This window comes from Neolamprologus brichardi, chromosome 5, assembly GCF_056152115.1.
Source record: "Neolamprologus brichardi isolate AB-2024 chromosome 5, ASM5615211v1, whole genome shotgun sequence".
Classification (NCBI taxonomy): Eukaryota; Metazoa; Chordata; class Actinopteri; order Cichliformes; family Cichlidae; genus Neolamprologus; species Neolamprologus brichardi.
Window position 1 is genome coordinate 36,422,617 of NC_142108.1, and position 20,962 is coordinate 36,443,578.

General features: G+C 46.1%; 4 protein-coding genes across 6 annotated transcripts; 1 reads left to right on the forward strand and 3 right to left on the reverse strand.

Moving 5' to 3' along the window:
* Positions 1–3,074: 3,074 nt before the first annotated feature.
* polr2j (RNA polymerase II subunit J) lies at positions 3,075–5,199 on the reverse strand. The gene is made up of 3 exons (XM_087841399.1): positions 5,003–5,199; positions 4,312–4,420; positions 3,075–3,584 (listed from the first exon to the last, which is right to left on the reverse strand). Exons 1-3 carry the CDS (start codon positions 5,143–5,145, stop codon positions 3,483–3,485), a joined length of 354 nt encoding a protein of 117 aa, XP_087697525.1. The 5' UTR covers positions 5,146–5,199; the 3' UTR covers positions 3,075–3,482.
* Positions 5,200–9,782: 4,583 nt separating this feature from the next.
* ube2c (ubiquitin-conjugating enzyme E2C) lies at positions 9,783–11,903 on the forward strand. 3 transcript variants are annotated; one of them, XM_006801863.3, is made up of 7 exons: positions 9,783–9,900; positions 10,231–10,355; positions 11,071–11,098; positions 11,202–11,288; positions 11,362–11,566; positions 11,640–11,699; positions 11,788–11,903. In XM_006801863.3, the coding sequence occupies exons 2-7, from the start codon at positions 10,249–10,251 to the stop codon at positions 11,823–11,825; spliced, it is 525 nt and encodes a 174-aa protein (XP_006801926.1). In that variant the 5' UTR covers positions 9,783–9,900; positions 10,231–10,248; the 3' UTR covers positions 11,826–11,903. The 3 variants fall into 3 exon arrangements, with proteins under 3 accessions (XP_006801926.1, XP_035768451.1, XP_006801928.1); XM_035912558.2 differs by lacking the exon at positions 9,783–9,900 and adding an exon at positions 9,962–10,053; XM_006801865.3 differs by lacking the exon at positions 9,783–9,900 and adding an exon at positions 9,962–10,018.
* Positions 11,904–13,270: 1,367 nt separating this feature from the next.
* On the reverse strand, positions 13,271–15,138 carry zgc:109913 (regulator of G-protein signaling 9-binding protein). The gene is made up of 4 exons (XM_006801862.2): positions 14,940–15,138; positions 14,635–14,838; positions 13,611–13,753; positions 13,271–13,432 (listed from the first exon to the last, which is right to left on the reverse strand). The coding sequence occupies exons 1-4, from the start codon at positions 15,136–15,138 to the stop codon at positions 13,271–13,273; spliced, it is 708 nt and encodes a 235-aa protein (XP_006801925.2).
* Positions 15,139–15,508: 370 nt separating this feature from the next.
* On the reverse strand, positions 15,509–19,189 carry LOC102782859 (E3 ubiquitin-protein ligase RNF182). Its single transcript, XM_006801861.2, has 8 exons — positions 18,407–19,189; positions 17,815–17,888; positions 17,592–17,715; positions 17,296–17,449; positions 17,116–17,183; positions 16,910–17,036; positions 16,346–16,584; positions 15,509–16,258 (listed from the first exon to the last, which is right to left on the reverse strand). The coding sequence occupies exons 3-8, from the start codon at positions 17,637–17,639 to the stop codon at positions 16,076–16,078; spliced, it is 819 nt and encodes a 272-aa protein (XP_006801924.1). The 5' UTR covers positions 17,640–17,715; positions 17,815–17,888; positions 18,407–19,189; the 3' UTR covers positions 15,509–16,075.
* Positions 19,190–20,962: the final 1,773 nt, after the last annotated feature.

Consider the following 20,962-nt stretch of genomic DNA (forward strand, 5'->3'; position numbering starts at 1 on the left):
AGCTATTCTGGATCATATGGGCTGAAACAAATGCTCCCACATCTTATACACAAGGATCAAACTTTGTTTTGCAGAGACGAGCTCATGACAACATTAGATGCTCGTCACATGTCTTACGTTATATTCAACAAACCAAACTAGAGGCTCTACTGGTGAGTGTGGATGCAGTCAGCTGCGCTTTCTTATAGGAAGTTCTGGAAGACATTGGGACACCTCGTAATTGTATTCAGCTGATTCATACTCTAATATCCATCTTCCAGGATCAAAATTAATGGACATCTGTCTCATCACACTGCAGCGCGGTTCGAAGCAAGGCTGCTCTGCTCCTCTTTACAGAGAAAGTATTAAAGGTATTCATGTGTGCGGATGATGTCTTAGTACATAAACATATATATGTGAGCCTAATAAAACATTTTCCTCTGGTTACAAAGTACATAAGACACAACTTAACATTGAGCTACAAACCTCTGAAACAACTGTGAAAAACTCCTTAATGGATCAGCACTCAGTGAAATGTTTGGTATTTATTTGCCAAAAGACATAAATATGCTCCCTTACTCACTAAGATTAAAGATAAAAGAAGGTGGAGCTTCCTCAGTTTGAGCCACATTGTGTGAACATGAACTTTGCTTCTGTGGGATCTCGATTTGCTCCAGGCGCTCCCAGTGGAAACCACCCAGAAGGATTTTCATTGATAAAATCATTTCCAGATTTATTTGGCAAAGTAGAAGACCTGGGGTTAAATATAAACCATTACAACTTTATAAAGAAAAGAGAGGTAAGCGTAACCAAGGTGACCTCCGACCCCACTTCCAGCCATCCAGTTATTGCGGTGGGAGTGAACTTTGCATAAGCTCCGGGCGATCTGCTGCTGTCCCTGTGGTTGGTGCGCTCCCCGACTTACCAAACTTTAAAGCGTATTTTCATGCAGCTCAAATCAAGCCTCTTGTTTATTGTCCTGCCAGATGGAACAACGTTGAACACTCAACACTGAAAGACCCACCAACCCAAGCAAGTCTGGCTCATTTGGATATGCATGTAAACATGATCCCAAACCCCCGGATCAAAATGAAAATATGGGACAAAGTAAAAGAGGAAAGTTAGACGGTAAAATTCAGATACGTCAATGGTGCACATTTGACCCTGGGTTTAGGCCTGGCCTCCTGGATGGCACATTTAAACAGTGTGAAGACCTTTTATTCATTCACACAAAACAAAACAGTAAAAGACGTCATCTTGTCAAGACTGATCCTTTAAGGGGACTTTATCATCATTATCAGCTTAAAACTTCAGACTGGTTTAGATATCTGCAGTTAAGGAACTACTTGCAGCAGAACATTGTCACCAAGACTGATCTAGATGATCGAATACTGATCGTTATCTGGAGGCTAATGGGAACAACTTAGTTATGGGTGCGACTGGTACATTTCACAAAGAGTCGTTGACCAGGAAGCCTCACTCTACGAGCTGTGTTAAAGACAGGAAATGAGGGAAACCTTCCAGTATGAAGACTGGTTGGATGTAAGGCCTCGTGGAAATGTACAAATTCCAATATATGGCAGGACTTTAGCTGGAAATGTCTGATGCAGTTTTTCATAACACCACAGCAAATGGTCCACCTGGACACAGGTACGCTCAGCTGGACTCAGGTACGCTCACCTGGACACAGGTACGCTCAGCTGGACTCAGGTACGCTCACCTGGACACAGGTACGCTCAGCTGGACTCAGGTACGCTCACCTGGACTCAGGTGCTCAGCTGGACACAGGTACGCTCACCTGGACGCAGGTACGCTCAGCTGGACTCAGGTACGCTCACCTGGACTCAGGTGCTCAGCTGGACACAGGTACGCTCACCTGGACTCAGGTGCTCAGCTGGACACAGGTACGCTCACCTGGACGCAGGTACGCTCAGCTGGACGCAGGTGCTCAGCTGGACGCAGGTGCTCAGCTGGACGCAGGTGCTCAGCTGTCGGAGGTTATGTGGAGCAAAGATTTGGGGACTGCCTGAAGATTAAACCCTTTGGCTTGAGTTCCACAAATCTTTAATCACTATCTTCTAAGTAAATAACATATCTTTCCAATTTTCCACCATATTATTATGAACTTCTGATAATTTGCAGGGCCTAGCAAATAAATATCTTTTCACATTTCTGAGAGAAGCAGCCAAAAAGGCTGGCTCCCTCCCGGGCCTCCCACGATATCACAGTGAATGAAATGTGAGGGGCTCTGTGACATTTTCAATGCGGCTTAAAAATAGAGCTTTTGTCAAATTGTGGAGAAACAGGGTCAGTTTTATTACAGCCTTTGTTGAAATTGTTCCTGTCTTCCTTCTCTCACCCCAACCAATCACAGCAGATGGCCCCGCCCCTCCCTGAGCCTGGTTCTGCCAGAGGTTTCTTCCTGTTAAAAGGGAGTTTTTCCTTCCCACTGTCGCCAAAGTGCTGCTCATAGGGGGTCATATGATTGTTGGGTTTTTCTCTGCAGGGTCTCTACAATATTGCCTTGAGGCGACTGTTGTGATTTGGTGCTACATAAACAAAACTGAATCTTCTAAATTTGTGACACGCCATTTCCTCTCCAGCTTACGAGTCGTCTGCTTTAGGCTACGTGTTTGAGAATTATACCACGGGGTCAGGTACGTCTGATTAGAGACCTTAGTTTTCACCGGAGCTACAGTATCCAGAGTCGCACGTAGTGAGGAGGTGAAATTATTAACAGGATGATCGACCTCTGTTGGAGCAGCGTTCAGGTAGCTGCTCTGTGTTGGTACAGGGCGTTGAAGATAACAGTGGGTGGATTATATTCATAACCCTCTGCGTCGCATGAATAACTGCTTTGATTTCACCTTGACTGTTTTTCCTTGCTATCAATCTTTTCAGCACAACCTCATGTTTCACTTTATAGTTATTCTTTTCATTTTGACATAAAGTATAAACACAATTGACCTAAAAAGTAAATAAATAAAACCCGAGTGGGAAGAGTTGGACTTTTTCTATGAAAACATATTTAATCATTTTCATAACTCGAACGCAAACATAAATTATAAACTGGTAAACTCAGTATGAACCGGAGCTTTTTTTTTTGCAAATATTTTTATTGAAAAAAGAAAACAACACAGTACTTGCACTTACTGAAATACAATTAACCTGTCTTCATTCTCCTAAGTAAATATATGAAAGAAACTGAACTGTAGCTTTGAGCTAATCAGGTCACAGCAGGTTTGTGCTGTAGATGAAGGAAAAGCTGTTTTTGATCAGAGTATTTCTTCTTTCTGTTATTGTTTGCAAACAGTTCAGTGTAATGATCTGTTAAAGCAAACACAGAAAAATGTTGACCAGCACTTTAAACTTCAACCAGCAGCCAGCGCCTGAGCTGCTGGTATGTCACACACACTCATCAGGATATGGCATCACAGGCTTTATTTAAAACAGAAGACAAACAGAGGACAGGTAACTGGAAGTGACATCATGATGGGGCGGGGTCACTCTATGCCTTCCTGTTTGTCTTTGATGGCGACTCTGAAGCGTTCCTCCAGCAGTGACAGCTCGCTGATCAGGTCAGTGATTGCGTTCGTGAACGCTTCCTGTCAGGAACGACATCATTTCCTGTCATTTAATTTCACTTCCTGTAACTAAGAGCTGTAATCAGAAGTGTGTTCCAAGAAGCAAGTTTAGTTTATGAGGGAAACTCAGGTTTCCTGTTCCAGAAAGGCAGTTACCATGGTAACACTCTTATTATAATCACTCTGATGGATAAATGGATCTTATTTGAGTGAAGTTCAGGCTGAGATGGCTTTAAAACTAAAGCTGAACTAAATGTGTTTAGAGTCACTGCAGACAGTCTGATTGTAATCTGATTACATTTTACATTGAAATGTAATCAGATTGAGGTTCGGTCATTTAAAGTCAAAATGAGCCTCGGCAGGTCGACCCAGAACCAGATCAGCCAGAACATGGGCTCCGTGACGGATCAGCAAACCGAGTCCACTTGCACAGCAGGATGGATCCACACAGATTTTCGATCAGGGATTCAGATCGGATCAATCCCAGATCCAGGTCTGCTCGGTTATGTCCCAGCTGATCCCGTCTGGATCCGTTCACAGCTCTGATCTGCATTCCTGATTTAAAATGTGTCATTCTTTCAAAACTATCCTGATCCTGTAGAAGCTGAGACGTCTGTAATAGTATGCACATAACCCAGTGGGGACACGCTCAGAGCTGAATGAACTAACCGATCACCCTTCTGGAACAGGAAACTCAGAGTCTGATGAACATACTTCCTGGAACATCCCACAGGTGTGTGCGTGTTACCTGTGGGCTGTAGTCAGGTGTGGTCTGCACTCTGATGACGATCTTGTGCTCCAGAGGATGAGGAACTTTATAACCAGCAAACAGAACCTGAGGGTCCTTCAGCAGCTGACTGACCACACACACACACACACACACACACACACACACACACAGAAAGTCATTTGATTGGTGGACAGACTGTAAGGATGAGCAGTTTAGTGTGAATGGTGTTTGTGCAGCTCACAGTAAGAATATTTGAGGATCAGTTCATTAACTTTGCTGACTTTATGATCAGGCACTGGGACAGCCGCCTGTGGTGGCTTACACTAAGACCTGTTTCCCATCAGCAGCATGTCATGGTTTATTAAAAACAAAAAGCAAGCAGAGATTAAATATTCCAAGACTATGTTCTGGTTTTCTGAAAAACACCTCCTACGCTACCTGTAAGACTGAAACACCTGCAGGCTGCGTGCTAGCATCTGTCTCTGAGCCGCTGCTCAGCGTCTGTGTGGCTGTTAGCCTCAACTTAGCCAGCTGTGAAGCCGGGTCTGCGACCCTTACGCTCGGATGACTTTAGCGGGCTGTTGTTAGCCTGTTGTTAGCCTGTTGTTAGTTAGGTGTTGTTAGCCTGTTGTTAGTTAGGTGTTGTTAGCCTGTTGTTAGCCTGGATGTAGCGGTGTGATGCCTTTGCGGCCGTGTCTCGGGGCCTTACGCTCGGATGATGTTGCCCAGCGTGTGGTCCTCCTTGTTCAGCGTGAACAGGCAGGCGTTCGGGACTTTGGTGTCCTTGCTGATGCTGATCTTTTTCTCCCCTTCGAACAGCAGGAACGACTCGAAAGCGGGAGGCGCGTTCATCTTACCTGTTCGCTGCTGCTTCTTCCTCTAAGCTTTATTGTCGGTTGGCAAACAACTGAATGGTGCATTACCGCCTCCAACTGGTGTGGAGTGGGGACTGCAGCGTTGCTCAAAAAAACCCAAACCCCTTTTCGCTGACGTTTTGGGTCAGTTGTCTTCTCTCCACCTGATATTTCTGACACCCGAATATAACATGTTCCTCTTCTCCACAGTCGTCACATTTCCCTGTATTATGTTTATTCTCGATATGGCCACCTCCTCTCTCCTACTCCTTTCTGAGCTCCTCATTTCTCCTTCCCTCCTTTGGATTTCATCCAATCACGTCCCCTCTTTTCCTCCTCCCACTGTTTTTGCCATCTTTACTTCATTTCTTACCATACTCTGTATCTCTGTCTGACAGAAGCTAACACCCAGGTCGACTACCTCGTGTTTTGTGGCTTCCTTTGCATTTCATTTGCTTTGACTCCACAGTGAGCTGGAATCCGTAAAAACACACCTGTAAGTCTCGTCATGTGTATTCTGTGAAGTGTTGCTGAACCTCTGCTAGGACATCTGCTTTCTGAGCGGCTACTCTGTAAACTGACCAATGACGAGCCTGAACAAATGGCTGTTTTTAACGAGCTCATGTCTTCTGCCCATTGAACAGCTAACAGTATTCAAGAGCAGCCTGTGAGGTCCTGCACACTGTGACCAGCAGACTCCAAACGCAGCACCCTCAGGCCCTTTTCCTGATCTCTGGGGACTTTAATCACATCTCCCTGTCCTCCACTTTCCCCACCTTCACCCAGTATGTCACCTGCTACACCAGAGACAATAAAACATTGGACTTATTGTATGCCAACACCAAGGAGGCATACAGCTCATCACCTCTCCCTCCCCTGGGGGCCTCAGATCACAACCTGGTTCATCCCTGTGTATAAACTTCTGGTACACAGAGAACCAGTTGTGAAACGCACAGTAAGGAAATGGTCGGCAGAGACTGAAGAGGCCCTGAGAGACTGTTTCCGTTCTACTGTGTGGGACAACCTCTGCAGCCCCCTGGAGGATGACCTCAACAGCACCACAGACTGCATTACGGATTACATGAACTTCTGTGTGGACAACACCATACCCATCAAAAAGGTACGTTGTTTTTCTAACAACAAGCCATGGATAAATCCTGAAATTAAGGCTCTCCTCACAAAAACCAACCCCCCAGGCTGCAGGAGACTTGGGGTGGGTGAATGACCTAACCCTCATCTCAGGACTTCACACCTCCCAGCTCCCAGTCATCACACCCACCCCCGGCTTCTGTGGACTCCAACATACACCCCCCTCCCCCAAAATCCACTCCATCTCAGCACTTCAAGTGAGGAACGAGCTTCGCAAGATCAAGTCAAGGCTGCAGGTCCAGATGGCGTCAGCTGCAGGCTCCTGAGATGCTGCGCAGATGAACTGTGTGGCATCCTAGGTTACCTGTTCAACCTGAGCCTGTCACTGGGGAAAGTACCACAGCTGTGGAAGACCTCCTGTGTGGTACCGGTACCAAAGACCTCCCATCCCAAGGACCTCAGCAGCTACCGGCCGGTAGCCCTGACATCGCATCTGATGAAGACCCTCGAGAGGTTGGTTCTAAACCATCTGCGCCCCCTGGTGAGGTCTTCATTGGATCTGCTGCAGTTTGCTTACCAGCCTGGCATTGGGGTGGAGGACGCCATCATCTACCTCCAGCACTGAGCTCTGACTCACCTGGAGAAGCCTGGAAGCACTGTGAGGATCGTGTTCTTTGATTTCTCCAGTGCTTTCAACACCATCCAGCCACGACTCCTGAGGGACAAGCTGGAGCTATCAGGAGTGGACCTCCACATGTCCCAGTGGATACTGGACTACCTCACAGGTCCACAGTATGTGAGGACACAGGGCTGTGTCTCTGACACGCTGGTCTGCAGTACGGGGCCCCACAGGGAACTGTGCTGGCACCGTTCCTCTTCACCCTCTACACTGCAGACTTCTCCATCAACTCCCCACGCTGCCACCTACAGAAGTTCTCTGACAACTCTGCCATAGTCGGCCTCATCACAGGTGAGGACGACTCAGAGAACAGACGGTGGACTCTGGACTTTGTGGACTGGTGTCAGCAGAACCACCTGCTGATCAACGCCGGGAAAACCAAGGAGCTGGTGGTGGACTTCCAGAGACTCAGACCCACCACACTGACCCCGGTGAACATCCAGGGAGTGGACATTGAGATAGTGGACTCTTACAGGTACCTGGGTGTTCACCTGAATAATAAACTGGAGCCACAACACTGATGCTGTTTACAGGAAGGGTCAGAGCAGACTCTACCTGCTGAGGCGGCTGAGGTCATTTGGAGTCCAGGGAGCGCTTTTAAAGACCTTCTATGACTCTGTGGTGGCATCTGTCATTTTTTACAGTGTGGTATGTTGGAGCAGCAGTTTATCAGCAGCTGAGAGGAAGAGGTTGGATAAACTCATCAGGAAGGCCAGCTCTGTTCTGGGATGCACCCTGGACCCAGTGCAGGTGGTGGGAGACAGAAGGACCAAAATAACATCTCTGATGGACAGAGTCTCCCAGCCCATGCATGTAGATGTTGCTGCAGAGCTGCTTCAGTGACAGACTGCTGCATCCTCGATGCATGAAGGAGCGTTTCTGCAGGTCCTTCCTCCCTGCAGCTGTCAGACTGCACAATCAGAACTGCTCCCAACAAACATAGATGTTTACATCAGCGCTGTAACTTGCACTATTTTATCAGCCGATTTACACTATAACTAGGGGTTGCCTCTTATCTGTATTTCATTTTATTTAATTTAATAACTGTACAGTATTCTGTTTATAGTAACCATTGTCCTTCATGTAAATATGTAAAAATTGTGTATGTTTCTGTTCTGTGTCCTGTGTACTGTTTGTTTGCATATGTGTCCTTCTTGCTGCCGTTACACCCAAATTTCCCCTTGTGGGACAATTAAAGGATTATCCTATCCTATTCTATCCTATCCTATTCTATTCTATTCTGTTCTATTCTATTCTATTCTATTCTACTGACAGTCCATCACTGATCCTTTGTCCTATTTTGGCCTTAAACTCCGGGACAACAAATGCTACACTGGTTTGACTGGCTGTGTTCTTTGATGCATCTGGTAGAGATCTGGGACTCTCCACCATTTGACCCAAGATCCAAAGAAGCTTCTGGGATGAGAGGTGAAACGCCTTCAAGCAACTTAAAGAAGTCCAGACGCTTTTCTTTCCAAGCTCCTTAGACTACAATGACCTGGACGACTGAGAACCTCCACAGACAATGAAAATAAAAAGGAAACATTAAATGTAGTGTATGTGTTAAAAAATGAAATACATCATTCAAAAAGATGTGGAATTGTTTCACTGACTGTTTTACAGTTTTACAGTACAAGATTCATCCAGATCATTTCTATAGTTTTAATAAATTGGTTTGTTATTCGACCTTGTTGGTGATTAAATACTTCTTATTATATCCATATCAATGGCTCATTAATATTCATAAAGTTACTGTTCCAGTAAAACTGACAGTGAGGGGTTACAGGACAATGAATCATATGTGTTTTATCCAGTATATTAATGGCATCTCTGAGAACATCTTTATTCAGTGCTGTCTGTATATTTGGTCCATTTGTGTCATCATGAAACACTGTACTGTGTTCTCACACAGATACGGGAACATCACAGGTCCTCACAAACACAGGATATGGAAGAAAATGACCTTTTTCCCTTCACTAGCTGGGACGCATGTTATTTTGGATCCTTATATATATATATATATAATATTGATTTATTTCTGTTTTCCCACACAAAGTAATAAAGTGCAGCATCGACTGTTTTACGAATGATTTAGGAACATTTTTACTTTTGCAGGATACACTGAGTGTGAATATCCCTGTTTAAGATAAAAGGATCAGTGATGGATCGCTCATGAGCCACAGATCAAATCTGTTTTTCATTTTTGGATTTAAATGCTGGAAATTAGAAATGACCCTCTCAGACTGATCTCGACAGATGTTAGTTCCCAAATAAGTCATCTGTTCTTTGACAGGAAAACCTTTAAGGACACGAGCCTCTCCAACAGGAACAGGACACATTTTCATGTTTAAAGTCAGACCTGATACTCCAGAGAAAGCATTAATGCAGTTTATCATCTTTGTTTTGAACTCATCTTTAATGAAGACAGCTGTATCACCTGCGAGCTAACAGCATTTCATTTTCCAGTTTAACTGAGCTATTACATCATTCTCACTGTGGATCTGTGCTCTCAGAGCCTCCCCGTGACATCATCTGATGGTCACCTTTCACTAAGCTAGACTTGAAGAGACAGCAGTCTGATATTTAATTTAAGTTATTCTGAAACAGCTGTAATCACAAACAGAAGGTAAAGCATTTATTTACAGGCATATTTATTATGACAGGTAAGTGAATACACAAATGTATATTTATGTAATTTTATTTGTTTACTAAAACCGATTTCTGACTTGTTGGGCTCTGTTATGACGTCAGCATTAAAAGACGTTTGGATCATTTCGTCGTTCACGCTGCCTAATCACAACGCACCTCCCTTTACTTGGCAGGCCTGCCATTGGCCAGCCAAAGCTGGCTTGTTTTCAAAGGTCGGGCGCTGATTGGCCGACTGTGTAAGAAACAGTCGGTTTAAATCGGGGGGCGGGAGCGTGTTCCGTTTGAATCCAACAGACAGTAGCTGTACTCTGGCCGACAAACCCCGACCGACAACCGGTGAGTCCGTACCGGGAAAAGTTTTTGTTTGTTTATAGTCTCCTCTGGGTAATAAACAGGCTAGCCGACCGGTGGAGCTAACAGCTAGCACCTTTAGCACGACGTCGTCACAGTGAAGGTGAGCCTCGTCTGTTACCGGAGCGACCTAACGGGGTAAGGTCTGAGTAAAACACCCGAACGGTGGCCCCAGAGGCGGATCCAGCTGGAGAAGAGTCCTCGGAGCTGCATCCGGTGCCAGCGTTTAGCTGCTGTTAGCTTAGAGGGAGAAACACGGGAGGTGATCCGCAGAGGAACCCGGGCCTTCTAACCTCAGTTTGTCTGATTCAGCAGAACAGGACGGTAACGCTCATGGCCTCCCAGAACATGGACCCCGCAGCGGCTGCAGCTTCCAGCACCGCCGCTCTGAAAGGCAGCGACAGCGGCGGCAGCGCGGCCAGAGGCTCCGTGTCCAAACGGTGTGTTTGTGTGTGTGAGTGTGAGAGAGAGAGACTTTTCATTTTGTGTGTTTTCATATTGGGTGTTTGTGTCAGCTCTCAGTGCCAATTTCTGACTGTCGGACAGGTGTTAGCAGGTACACTTCCTGTTCACGGTTGATTAAACTTTATTAGTACAGCTGTTGGTAAACAATGATGCGTTACACCAGTGGCCCTGTCCCACTAGTACCGGCTCGGTTTTTAGGGGGGGTTTTTTTGTTTTTTTTTTAATAGTACGTGCTATCCTAAAATGTGACGTCAACGGACTGGGTGCCACCCATTGGCTAGTCAGTAGCGTCGACCGATGAGTCATGAAGGCGTGTCCTTCACGAAAATCAAAGCGCCATATTTAAAACCTGGCAACTAGGGAAACCAACAACCCCAGAAACGGAAAACTAGAGTCGTGCTGAGTAGGTACTTGTGTGAAAGGGCTAAAAGTGACGCTGTTAGGCAGGTGAGGGGTGGGGGCCAGCTCCTACAGGTGTGGAGTGACAGGCAAACGTAGTATCACAGTTGCCTCAGTCTGAGTCTGGGCAAGTTTACCTGATCCTCTCTGCACAGCACCTGTCTGAGCTGCAGTTTCATGAAGGGCTGAGTTGAGTTCAGGAGGAAACACCTGAACAACAAAGGAGACAGGCAGTGAAACACTGAACTGAGCATGTGCAGCAGATTCTGAGCTTCCTGTTTGTGTCTGCAGGCTGCAGCAGGAGCTGATGACGCTCATGGTGAGTCCAGTCTTCATCAGTGTTCTAACCAGTAACACCTGAGGTCATGTGACACCCTCCATGTGTCCTGAAGTCATGTGACCAGTCTCTCTCTCTGGTGCAGATGTCAGGTGATAAGGGGATCTCAGCGTTCCCAGAGTCAGATAATCTGTTTAAGTGGGTTGGAACCATCGATGGCGCTCAGGGGACGGTATGTACACGCGGATCATTTGGGTTTCTGCTCTCAGCAGAAAGTTAAACTCTGCTCTGTCTTACCTGCTCAGGTGTACGAGGGCCTCAGGTACCGCCTCTCTCTGGAGTTTCCTGCCGGTTACCCGTACCAGGCCCCACGCGTAAAGTTTGTCACACCATGTTTCCACCCCAACGTAGACGAGCACGGCTTCATCTGCCTCGACATCCTGAAGGACAAATGGTCAGCGCTCTACGACGTTCGCTCCATCCTGCTGTCCATCCAGAGCCTGCTGGGAGGTAAATGCGTCATCACCCCAGCGCTGTCCGAGCTCTGCCCTCTGACCTCACTGTCACTCTGCTTCCTCCTCAGAGCCGAACAACGACAGTCCTCTCAATGCTGTGGCCGCCGAACTGTGGGACAACCAGGAAGGTGAGACCACGTAAACACCCCGCTGTGTTCAAACACGTTAACGGCTGCGTGCAGCAGGACTGATGGATGTTGTTTGTTTGTCTTTCAGCTTTCAGAACTCATCTACACTCGACCTTCCAGAATTGAAGCTCCGCCTCCTCACTTTCGTCTGTCTTCCGTGTTTGTATCATATTTTTATGTTTGTCAATAAAGTTCTTAATTCAACACACAGTGTGTTATTGATCTGAGCGGCTGAAATATGCTGTCCTCCCCTGACACACCGCATGCAGGCTGGGCTTCTCTTAAGCTGGTTTTACTTTGAAAGGCTAGGAGGAAAAGGAGGAGCCTTGGGTGGGGTCTTTTTTTTTTTTTTTTTTTCTCTTTGCTGCTGCATCATCACATCAATACTCAAGTACACTTTATAGTTCACCTGAGCGCAAGTGAATTCATCCTTTGATTGGAAAGGCAGTACTTGATGACATCACAGCTCTGTCTCAGTGTGTTTTTATTGACACTGCCCTAAATTTCATTGAATAATATTGACAATGGAAATTAAACTGCAGGAATGTCTTAAAGACATAAAGACCTGGATGGCCGCTAACTTTCTGCTTCTTAATTCAGATCAAACTGAGGTTATTGTACTCGGCGCTGAAAAGCTTAGAAATATGGTATCTAACCAGATTCTTCCTCTGGATGGCATTACCTTGGCCTCCAGTAACACTGTGAGGAACCTTGGAGTCATTTTTGACCAGGATATGTCCTTCAACGCACATATTAAACAAATATGTAAGACTGCGTTCTTCCATTTGTGCAACATCTCTAAAGTTAGAAATATCCTGTCTCAGAGTGACGCTGAAAAACTAGTTCATGCATTTATTACTTCCAGGCTGGACGACTGTAATTCATTATTATCAGGAAGTCCTAAAAACTCCCTGAAAAGCCTTCAGCTAATCCAAAATGCTGCAGCAAGAGTCCTGACAGGGACTAGAAAGAGAGAGCAGATTTCTCCTGTTTTGGCTTCCTGTTAAATCCAGAATTCAAAATCCTGCTCCTCACATACAAGGTCTTAAATAATCAGGCCCCATCTTATCTTAATGACCTTGTAGTACCATATCACCCTATTAGAGCACTTCGCTCTCGCTCTGCAGGCCTACTTGTTGTTCCTAGAGTATTTAAAAGTAGAATGGGAGGCAGAGCCTTCAGTTTTCAGGCCCCTCTTCTGTGGAACCAGCTTCCAGTTTGGATTCAGGAGACAGACACTATCTCTACTTTCAAGATTAGGCTTCAAACTTTCCTTTAAAGCATATAGTTAGGGCTGGACCAGGTGACCCTGAATCCTCCCTCAGTTATGCTGCAGGTGAATCCATGCATTGTGTATTTTATCTCAGTATGTACCTCTGTCACCTCCTACTAAAGGAACGTTCAACCATCCAGTGACATGTTAATCATTAATCACTGCAAATATTGATCTGCCAGCTTTATTTAGACGTATTTAATATTGATTGTTTAAACATCACAATGACAAATGAACCCAGGTTTTCTTCTGTTTCCTCTAAAACACGATTCTCCCGTTTTAATGGAAACACTTAAATCTACCCGACGCAGCCCAGCCCACAGCATGCCGTCTTCTTGGAACCGGCAATGACCTCAACCTCCATCAGGTCCTCCAGGGTCTCCACCAGGTCATCTGGCTCACCGCGGGCTTCAGCCCACGCCGGCTGGGTCGCCTCCACCGACCAGAACGCCACGGGAACCTGCAGAGCAACGGTGAGACACTCAGAACAAAAAACAAAGCAGCGGCACAGAATTCAGCCGTTTATAAAGCAAACTAAAGAGCAGACAGGTGACCGAACACGTGGGTGCCTCTGCAACAGTTAAACCTCACAGTCCAACAGGAAGTCCAACAGGAAGTGTTCATATGCTTCCCCTCACCCTCTGTTGCATCTCGCTCATCATAGTTTCCAGTCCTGTGATGTGATTGGTCAGATCTGGGCTTGGTTCCACCTCCGAGGTGAGCCATGGCAACTGGACTGAGGCCACCCGAGCTGCCACGCCCACCACGCCATCAACACATCCTATAAATTCAGAAGGACAGGTGAGGAACAGATGGTCAGGTGGATGAGAAAACACTCACAGGTAAGTTCAGCTTCTTGGTGACTGAGGTCCTGGAGTTTATGACCTCGCAGACATAAAGTAGATCAGTGAGAGGTCGATAACGGGTCAGTAACGATAAGAGCACAATCTGATGTCCCCGTGCTGGTGTTGTTCCTGGACAATCAAAACTAACGCTTGTCATGGTTCAACACTGCAAGTCACTGCGTCGGCTTATAACACAAAATCTGTCTTTCACTCAGAAACTTGTCCTCTGGTTCAGTCTTTGGGTCTGCAGACCTCTTCCTGTCACAGTTTGGAAAGACAAACATTTATAAGTGTTGTGATGGTCTGTCTCTCTTCCATTGTTAATCGCCTTTTTCTCCCCGTTTTTGTACCAACACAAAACTGTTCAGCTGACGCTCACGAGGGTACATCAGTGTGTTCCAACACTGCTTTCATGCAGAGGGAAGTAATCCAGGAAAGTTGGAACAGCTGTAGGAATTGGTAGCACCGGCTTTCAAGGCTTGACCAACCGCCATTGCTGCAGAACAGCTTTAAACCTTTAACACGTTGTGTGTTTCCTTGGAAAAGGCCTTTATGTATAATTCTGAAATGTGCATTATTTTTTCAGTTTCAGCTAACCTTACCTTTTTTAACCTCTGGCAGTTCACCGCTTACCTTTGTACCATTTCAAGCTGCTCATTGGACTGAACAACTTAAACCTTATATCAGTAGAGTACTCCTCGATTTAGACATTCAACCAAAAACACTTGCAGCTGATTTACTGGTTCAAGACTCGGCCACGACGGACATCTTTTACAGAAAGTTAGCCAATCTCACATCAGAACTAAAGTCAGCTGACCTGTGTTGACCAGCGAGCGCCTGTTGCTGTGCTCAGTCAGGGGGAACTGCCCAATTAGGTCACAGGCCTTACGCAGGTCATACAGGAAGTGCTCCAATGCTGACAGGAAGAGAACCCACAGACGCTCCAAAACCTGCCTGTCCTGCACACCTGAGGGGGCAAAGTCGGAGTTTGAAAGCAAGCACAGCAGCCGGCAGGACAGCCCTGAAGACACATAAGGGAGATGGAGCAATGGAGTCAGGTGAACACGTGAGACAGCGAGAAACACAGGTGAGAAGGACAGGTGAACCACAGACAGGTGTTACCACTGCAGATCCGGTGAGCCACAGCTCTCGTCTCATCCAACTCATCTCGCAGGAAGCTGCCGTCGGCTGAGCTACCGACCAACGCAACCAGCTGCTGGAAACATGAAGTGACCCGACTGAGTGCATCCTGAGCGCGCTCACATTCATGCTGTCGCCGCCGTGCCGCCAGCTCGTCCACTGAACGACGCCAACGACTCATGATGTCGACCTGGAGGGAGGAGAGAGGTAGGACAGGTGCTGTTCAAACATCTAAAACTATCTAAATCTGGGTGATGCTTAGACAAGTAAAATCACCTGTATGACCCACCTGTGGATGTGCCTTTATAGAACACCTGTGTGAAAGAAGTTGTACCTGCTGCAGCTTCTTCCTCTGTGGTGGAGAGCAGCTCTTGCCAGGTTTCTATAAACACTCTTGCTCTTCTCTCTGAGGATAGCGTGTTTTTAATTAACTCGCAGCGACCAGCTGATGCCCAAATGCTCCTGGGACTCCACCCACAGGTCCCACAGGTGTCACTCATGTGACAACCTTTCACCTGAGAGGAACTCGCAGCAGGAAATGATTCAAACACTTCATGTCACTTATGTTTATTTATTTCATCACAAAACTAAACAGCTGATTCTCCAAAGGCTCCGCCCACTACACGGACAGGAAGTGACACTCATCATCATCACAGGGTTCATGAATCATTTTACAGACAGGACATCGGGACTGTTAGCATAGCTTAGAATAAGCACAGCTTCAAAGCTAAATACACATGCTAAGCTAGGCTAGCTTTCCCTCTGTGACTAGTGTAAGTGCTAAGCTAGGCTAACAGCCTGTCAGGTCATGTGACTGTGGGATAAACAGATGATACAGGTACAGGTGTGTTCTGTAATCAGCAGGTAAAACAGTTTTATGATCGGTGCCCAGGACAGTAACATGTCTCTGATTAGTCAGCAGATGTCTTCTGACTGGAGAGGACTGTCTCCACTTCCTGTATGTGATGATGTCATCACGTAGTTCAACACTGATTGGCCGTATTTCCACCAAGGGGATGTGTGAGGGGGACTTGCTGGTATTCACAAAGGGCAGGGTCAGAGTGATGTCAGAGTGTGATGGCTCAGTCTACAGGCTTTTCTATGGCTACATTTTGTTGTCACGGTAGCGAGTGCGTGCGGGCAGCAAGCGCCTCCATTAGCTCGTGGCAGAGACACTGACAGAAGCCGTAAAGGACGAGCAGCAGCAGCGTGGACGGGACGAGACTGACGAGGACCACGCCCAGCCATAGCTGACCAATCATCAGCAGGTAGATCCCCAACGGCAGCGAGCTAAAGTACACCTGCACACAGGGGGGGTAGCCGCACACACCGGTTACACTGGTTCTGATTTAGATAGTTATGTTCAAACTGGTTAAACTGGTACTTACCAGGCAGAGTGCCCCCAGCAGGCAGCGTGGGAAGCTGCGGGATGTCCAGGCACGGCATTTCTGACCTGGGAGGTTGCAGGGCAGCGAGTCCAGACTGGGAGCGTGGTACAGACCCACTACATTGAGCATGCTCAGTGAATCTGAGGACGGCGACTCCTCTGGGAGCTCCATGATGGTGATGACGAGACAGTCCGAGGAGCGGTGGGATGCGTCCTCGCCGCTGCCTGCAGCTCCGCCCCCTGGGAACAGACGCAGAGCTTTACCAAGAGAAATTCCAGACACTATGTTATTTTCCTTTTTAAGGAAGGCTGGAGAGCAAAGTACTGTTTTTACCCTCCAGGTGGGCGTGTCTCCCGAGCGCTGACGTCATGTGAAAACTATGGATACACCAACCAGTAATCAATATCTAAGGTGTCCAATAAAGGATACCGCTGACCACTGACGGCGAAGAATACCGCTCAATCACCTCAAACAGGTCACTTCATCGCGGAGATTCCTGATTGGATAAATCTACCGGCTGGCTGTGATTGGCTGACTATCTCGTTCTAACTCTCAGGTTTTTACCTGTCAGACTGCTGGGACTTAGCACTACCTCCCCACCGCTGCCACTTCCTGCTCCACCTCCTCGCCGAGCACGATCCTGACACGACAGGACCGCCAGGATGTGCCGGTCGTCCTCCATCAGCCACACCTGAGGAAGAGAGGGAGGAGACAGTGTGAGTTCAGGTTGTCAGACTATGTCCATCGAAGAGGAGGAAATGAGGCCACACCTCTTCGTCGGGGACGTACGTCTCGTGGCGGCAGAATGGGCAGCTGATTATGGACGGCGAAGACTCTCCTGGAATCACATGATACAACAGGTGATGTGACCAGGTAACGGTCATGCTGGCATCTGCGTGATCCAGCAGCTGACCGTGCTGTGACCGTGTCTACCTGCCAGGTGAACTCACCCATGTCGACCATCTTCTTCAGACACTTGGCGCAGACTCGGTGCAGACAGCCCAGCAGTTTGGGCTTCCGGCTGCGCGTGTCGTAGCGGTTATAGCAGATCTTACACTCGAGTTCCTCCAGCGTGTACACTAGAGACTGAGCCCAGGTCTGCACCTGAATGCAGCACAGCCACAGGTAAGTCCCCCCGCACACATCGCGGTCTTTGTTCGATCTCTCCAAACTCGAAATGTTTTCACTAAATAAATCTTTTCTCTCTCTCTGCGACACCGCAGGGATGCATGATGGGTAGACTCACCTTTCCCTCCATTTCCTGTCCTGGCTCCACCTCCTTCAACAGGCTCATCTTGCTGACTGTTGTCTTCACCTGACGTGAGGGGGAGGTGGGTGCTGGGTGGGGCTTAACTGAGGCTGTTACCTGACTGTGAGACAAACAATGAAAGAGATTACTAAACAAGTCGAGTACTGTAACTATGACCGAGCTACAGTTCTGCGTTCCTCGTCTGCAGGTAGAAACACACCTGAGTCCAGGTCAGCTGATCAGCGAGACAGTCTGAAAGGACGTCCATCCGTCCAGTCAGAAGCAGACGTCCTCCTGGAGAGAAACAACCGTTTACTTTTTAAATAAGAGCACGAGGACTGTCCCTCTCATTGATCAGTTATTGATCAGTTATTTACCGATCAAAGTGAAAAAATAAAGTATGAACAGAATAAAAGCTGGACCGGAGCTTCTGTTGTTTCTATCTGTGCTGAACGCTGCTCAGGTGTGTTTGTTTGCACCAATAACAAAGCAGTATTCACAGCAGGTGAAGTGTTCTGCTCAAGCCCCGCCTCCTCACAGACAGGTAAGGGTTTTTTTAATCCTTCCCTCACCTGGATGGCCAGATGATGTCACCACCTGATGACTGAGATTAAACCATGTGACTCACCTATAGTTTAAGCCGTCTTTTAATCCTGAGGTTTATTGGTTCTCTTTGATCTTCTGATGGATGTTTAAGGATGAGCTACACCTACTACAGGTACATGCTACCTGTTACCATGACTACAGGTAGGCACCAGCTGCAGCTTTAAAAATCCCCCCCCCCCACACACACACACTCGCATGTTGCTCACCTGCTGTTGGCAGTTGCTGTAGTGGTAGGTTGCGTTGCTGTGAGTGAAATCGTAGCTCTGTCACTGGTTGCTCTTCATGAAGTTGCTCTCTGTCTCCCAAGCTGAAGCAACGTGTTGATGCTCACATGTCAACTGGATAAACTCCAGGTTGCTGGAGTTGCTGCTGCTGCAGATGTTGTAGGTTTTAGTTGCTGCAGTCCCTGCTGAAGGCAGAAGGCTTAAGCAACATGTTGGCGTAGGATCAGTTGCTGTTTGCTGCAGAAACAAATCAGGACGTGTTTAATTCTGCACAGTTGCCGTCAGTTTGTTGCTGCTGTCTCCGGTTGCTCTCGTGTAGTTGCTCTGCAGTCAGACTGTAGGGCGATGTTGCCGCTGCCCTGCAGTAGGCGATGCTGTTGCTGCTGTCTGTTGCTGTGATGTCACTGCGGTAGTTGCCGTCATCAGCCTCATTGACAGTCCGTAGCCGTTTCGCGCCTCCGGCTCACGCGGCAGCGGGATGCTAACATGCTAACGTGCTAACCCGTCTCGGTGTGTCGGTTGCTGCTGTCGCTCCGTCGGTTACCGGAGCTGTTTTCTGTCGGTGACTCACCGTCTCGCCTCCGTATCGCGGCGGCGCGCGTCCGGCGGCGCGGTCACGGTTACCATGGAAACCGTTCAGCAGCGGAATGACGGGAAACTCTGGACGAGACGAACAGGATCGATCTACTGATCGATAATCTGATCGCAGGTTCATTTACCTGTCACACATTTCAGCCTTCACAGCCTCAGCGTGGATTGGACGGATGACACACGGTGATTTTAAATATTAAACACCAAAATAAACCAATCAGAGAGCAGAAACTTCAGGATTGCCCAATCAAAAGTAAATACAGACCAATCCAATACAACTTTATTTATAAAGTACCCAGCACAGGACCAAAATGCTGTACAGTAAATAAGTTAAGAACAATAGAATTAAACAAAACAGAAAAAAACAAACATAATACATACAATTAAAATTAAAAAGCCTTTTTTTAAACAGCATAGAATCAACTAATAAAAACTAATATAAATAAACTAAAACAAAACAAAACGAAACATTTCACAAGGTGTCAAAGGCCAGGGTGAAGAGATGGGTTTTCAGAAGTGACTTAAAGACAGAGAGAAGAAGCCTGTCTAATCTGTAAAGGCAGTATAAGAGCCGCTGCAGTAAGTACCAGGCCAGTATGTTTAAGGCAGCTGATGTGGTGGAGAGCAGTGAGGCATGAGGTCCATGCTATCGGGACAGGACTCATACTGTGGTTCTGTCCTGTAAGTTCATGTATGCACGGAACATAAAACATATCTAATAAACAAATTGACACTTTAACTGAAGAGGATAAATTGAACCTTGCTAAATTATAAGATAAATTAGATCGTTTATACTCAGACAAAGCAAAAGGAGCCTTTATCAGATCAAGATCTAAATGGCTTGAAGGTGAGCGTAATTCCCATTATTTCTTCAGTTTAGAAAAGAAACACTCAAGCATAAACAATATTAGCAAATTAATGATAAATGGGGTTATAACAGAGGATTACAGATTAAACATTGTACTCATTTCTATAAGGAACTTTATAGCTCTACATTTTCTCAGGAAGCTTCAGATCATCTCTTAGAATCTCTGAATGTTAAATCTATCAGCCAAGAAGATTCTATATTATGTGATCAACCCATCTCATTAGAAGAAGTCAAAAATGCAATTGGGCAATTAATAAATCTCTCCGTACCTGGAGATTTATTAAAAAATAATAAATCTCCAGGTACGGATGGTCTTACTGCAGAATTATAACTTTTTCTGAAGAGTTGTCTCCCTTTCTTCTTGAGGTGTTTGCAGAAAGTGTAGGAAACCAACAACTTCCCACTACGATGAATGAAGGTTTGGCCACGTTGATTCCGAAGCCTAATAAGGACCTATTAATGATTGATAATTGGAGACCAATTAGCTTACGAAATAATGATTATAAAGTATTTGCTCTAATTGTAGCTAACAGACTTAAGATGGTTCTTGACTCTGTTATTGATGAAACACAATCTGGCTTTATGCCCAAAAGACATAACTAACAATATCAGATTGGTTTGAGATATTCTGGATTATTCTGACCTCATAAATTGCAATGGTTTCATATTATTTTTAGACTTCTACAAGGCCTTCGATACGGTGGAGCATGAATTTATATTTCAAGCTCTATAAGTATGGTTTTGGCACTTACTTCTCTACAGAGATTAAAACATTATACCATAACGTATCATAATAACCAACAATCAGGAGAATCACTCAAAATTTCTATCCTATTCTAGAGAAACTCAAACACAGATTTAATCAGTGGCTCTTAAGAGATTTGTCGTTAAAAGGCAGAGTATTAATAACTAAAGCAGAAGGTTGCACCTTGATAATAAACTCAAAGAGGTTGATAAGTTACTTTTCAACTTTATCTGGAAAAATAGGACACACTACATTAAAAAAACAGTTCTTATGAACTCTGTCAATGGAGGACTTAATGTGTTAGATTTTAACAATTTAAATAACACATTCAAAA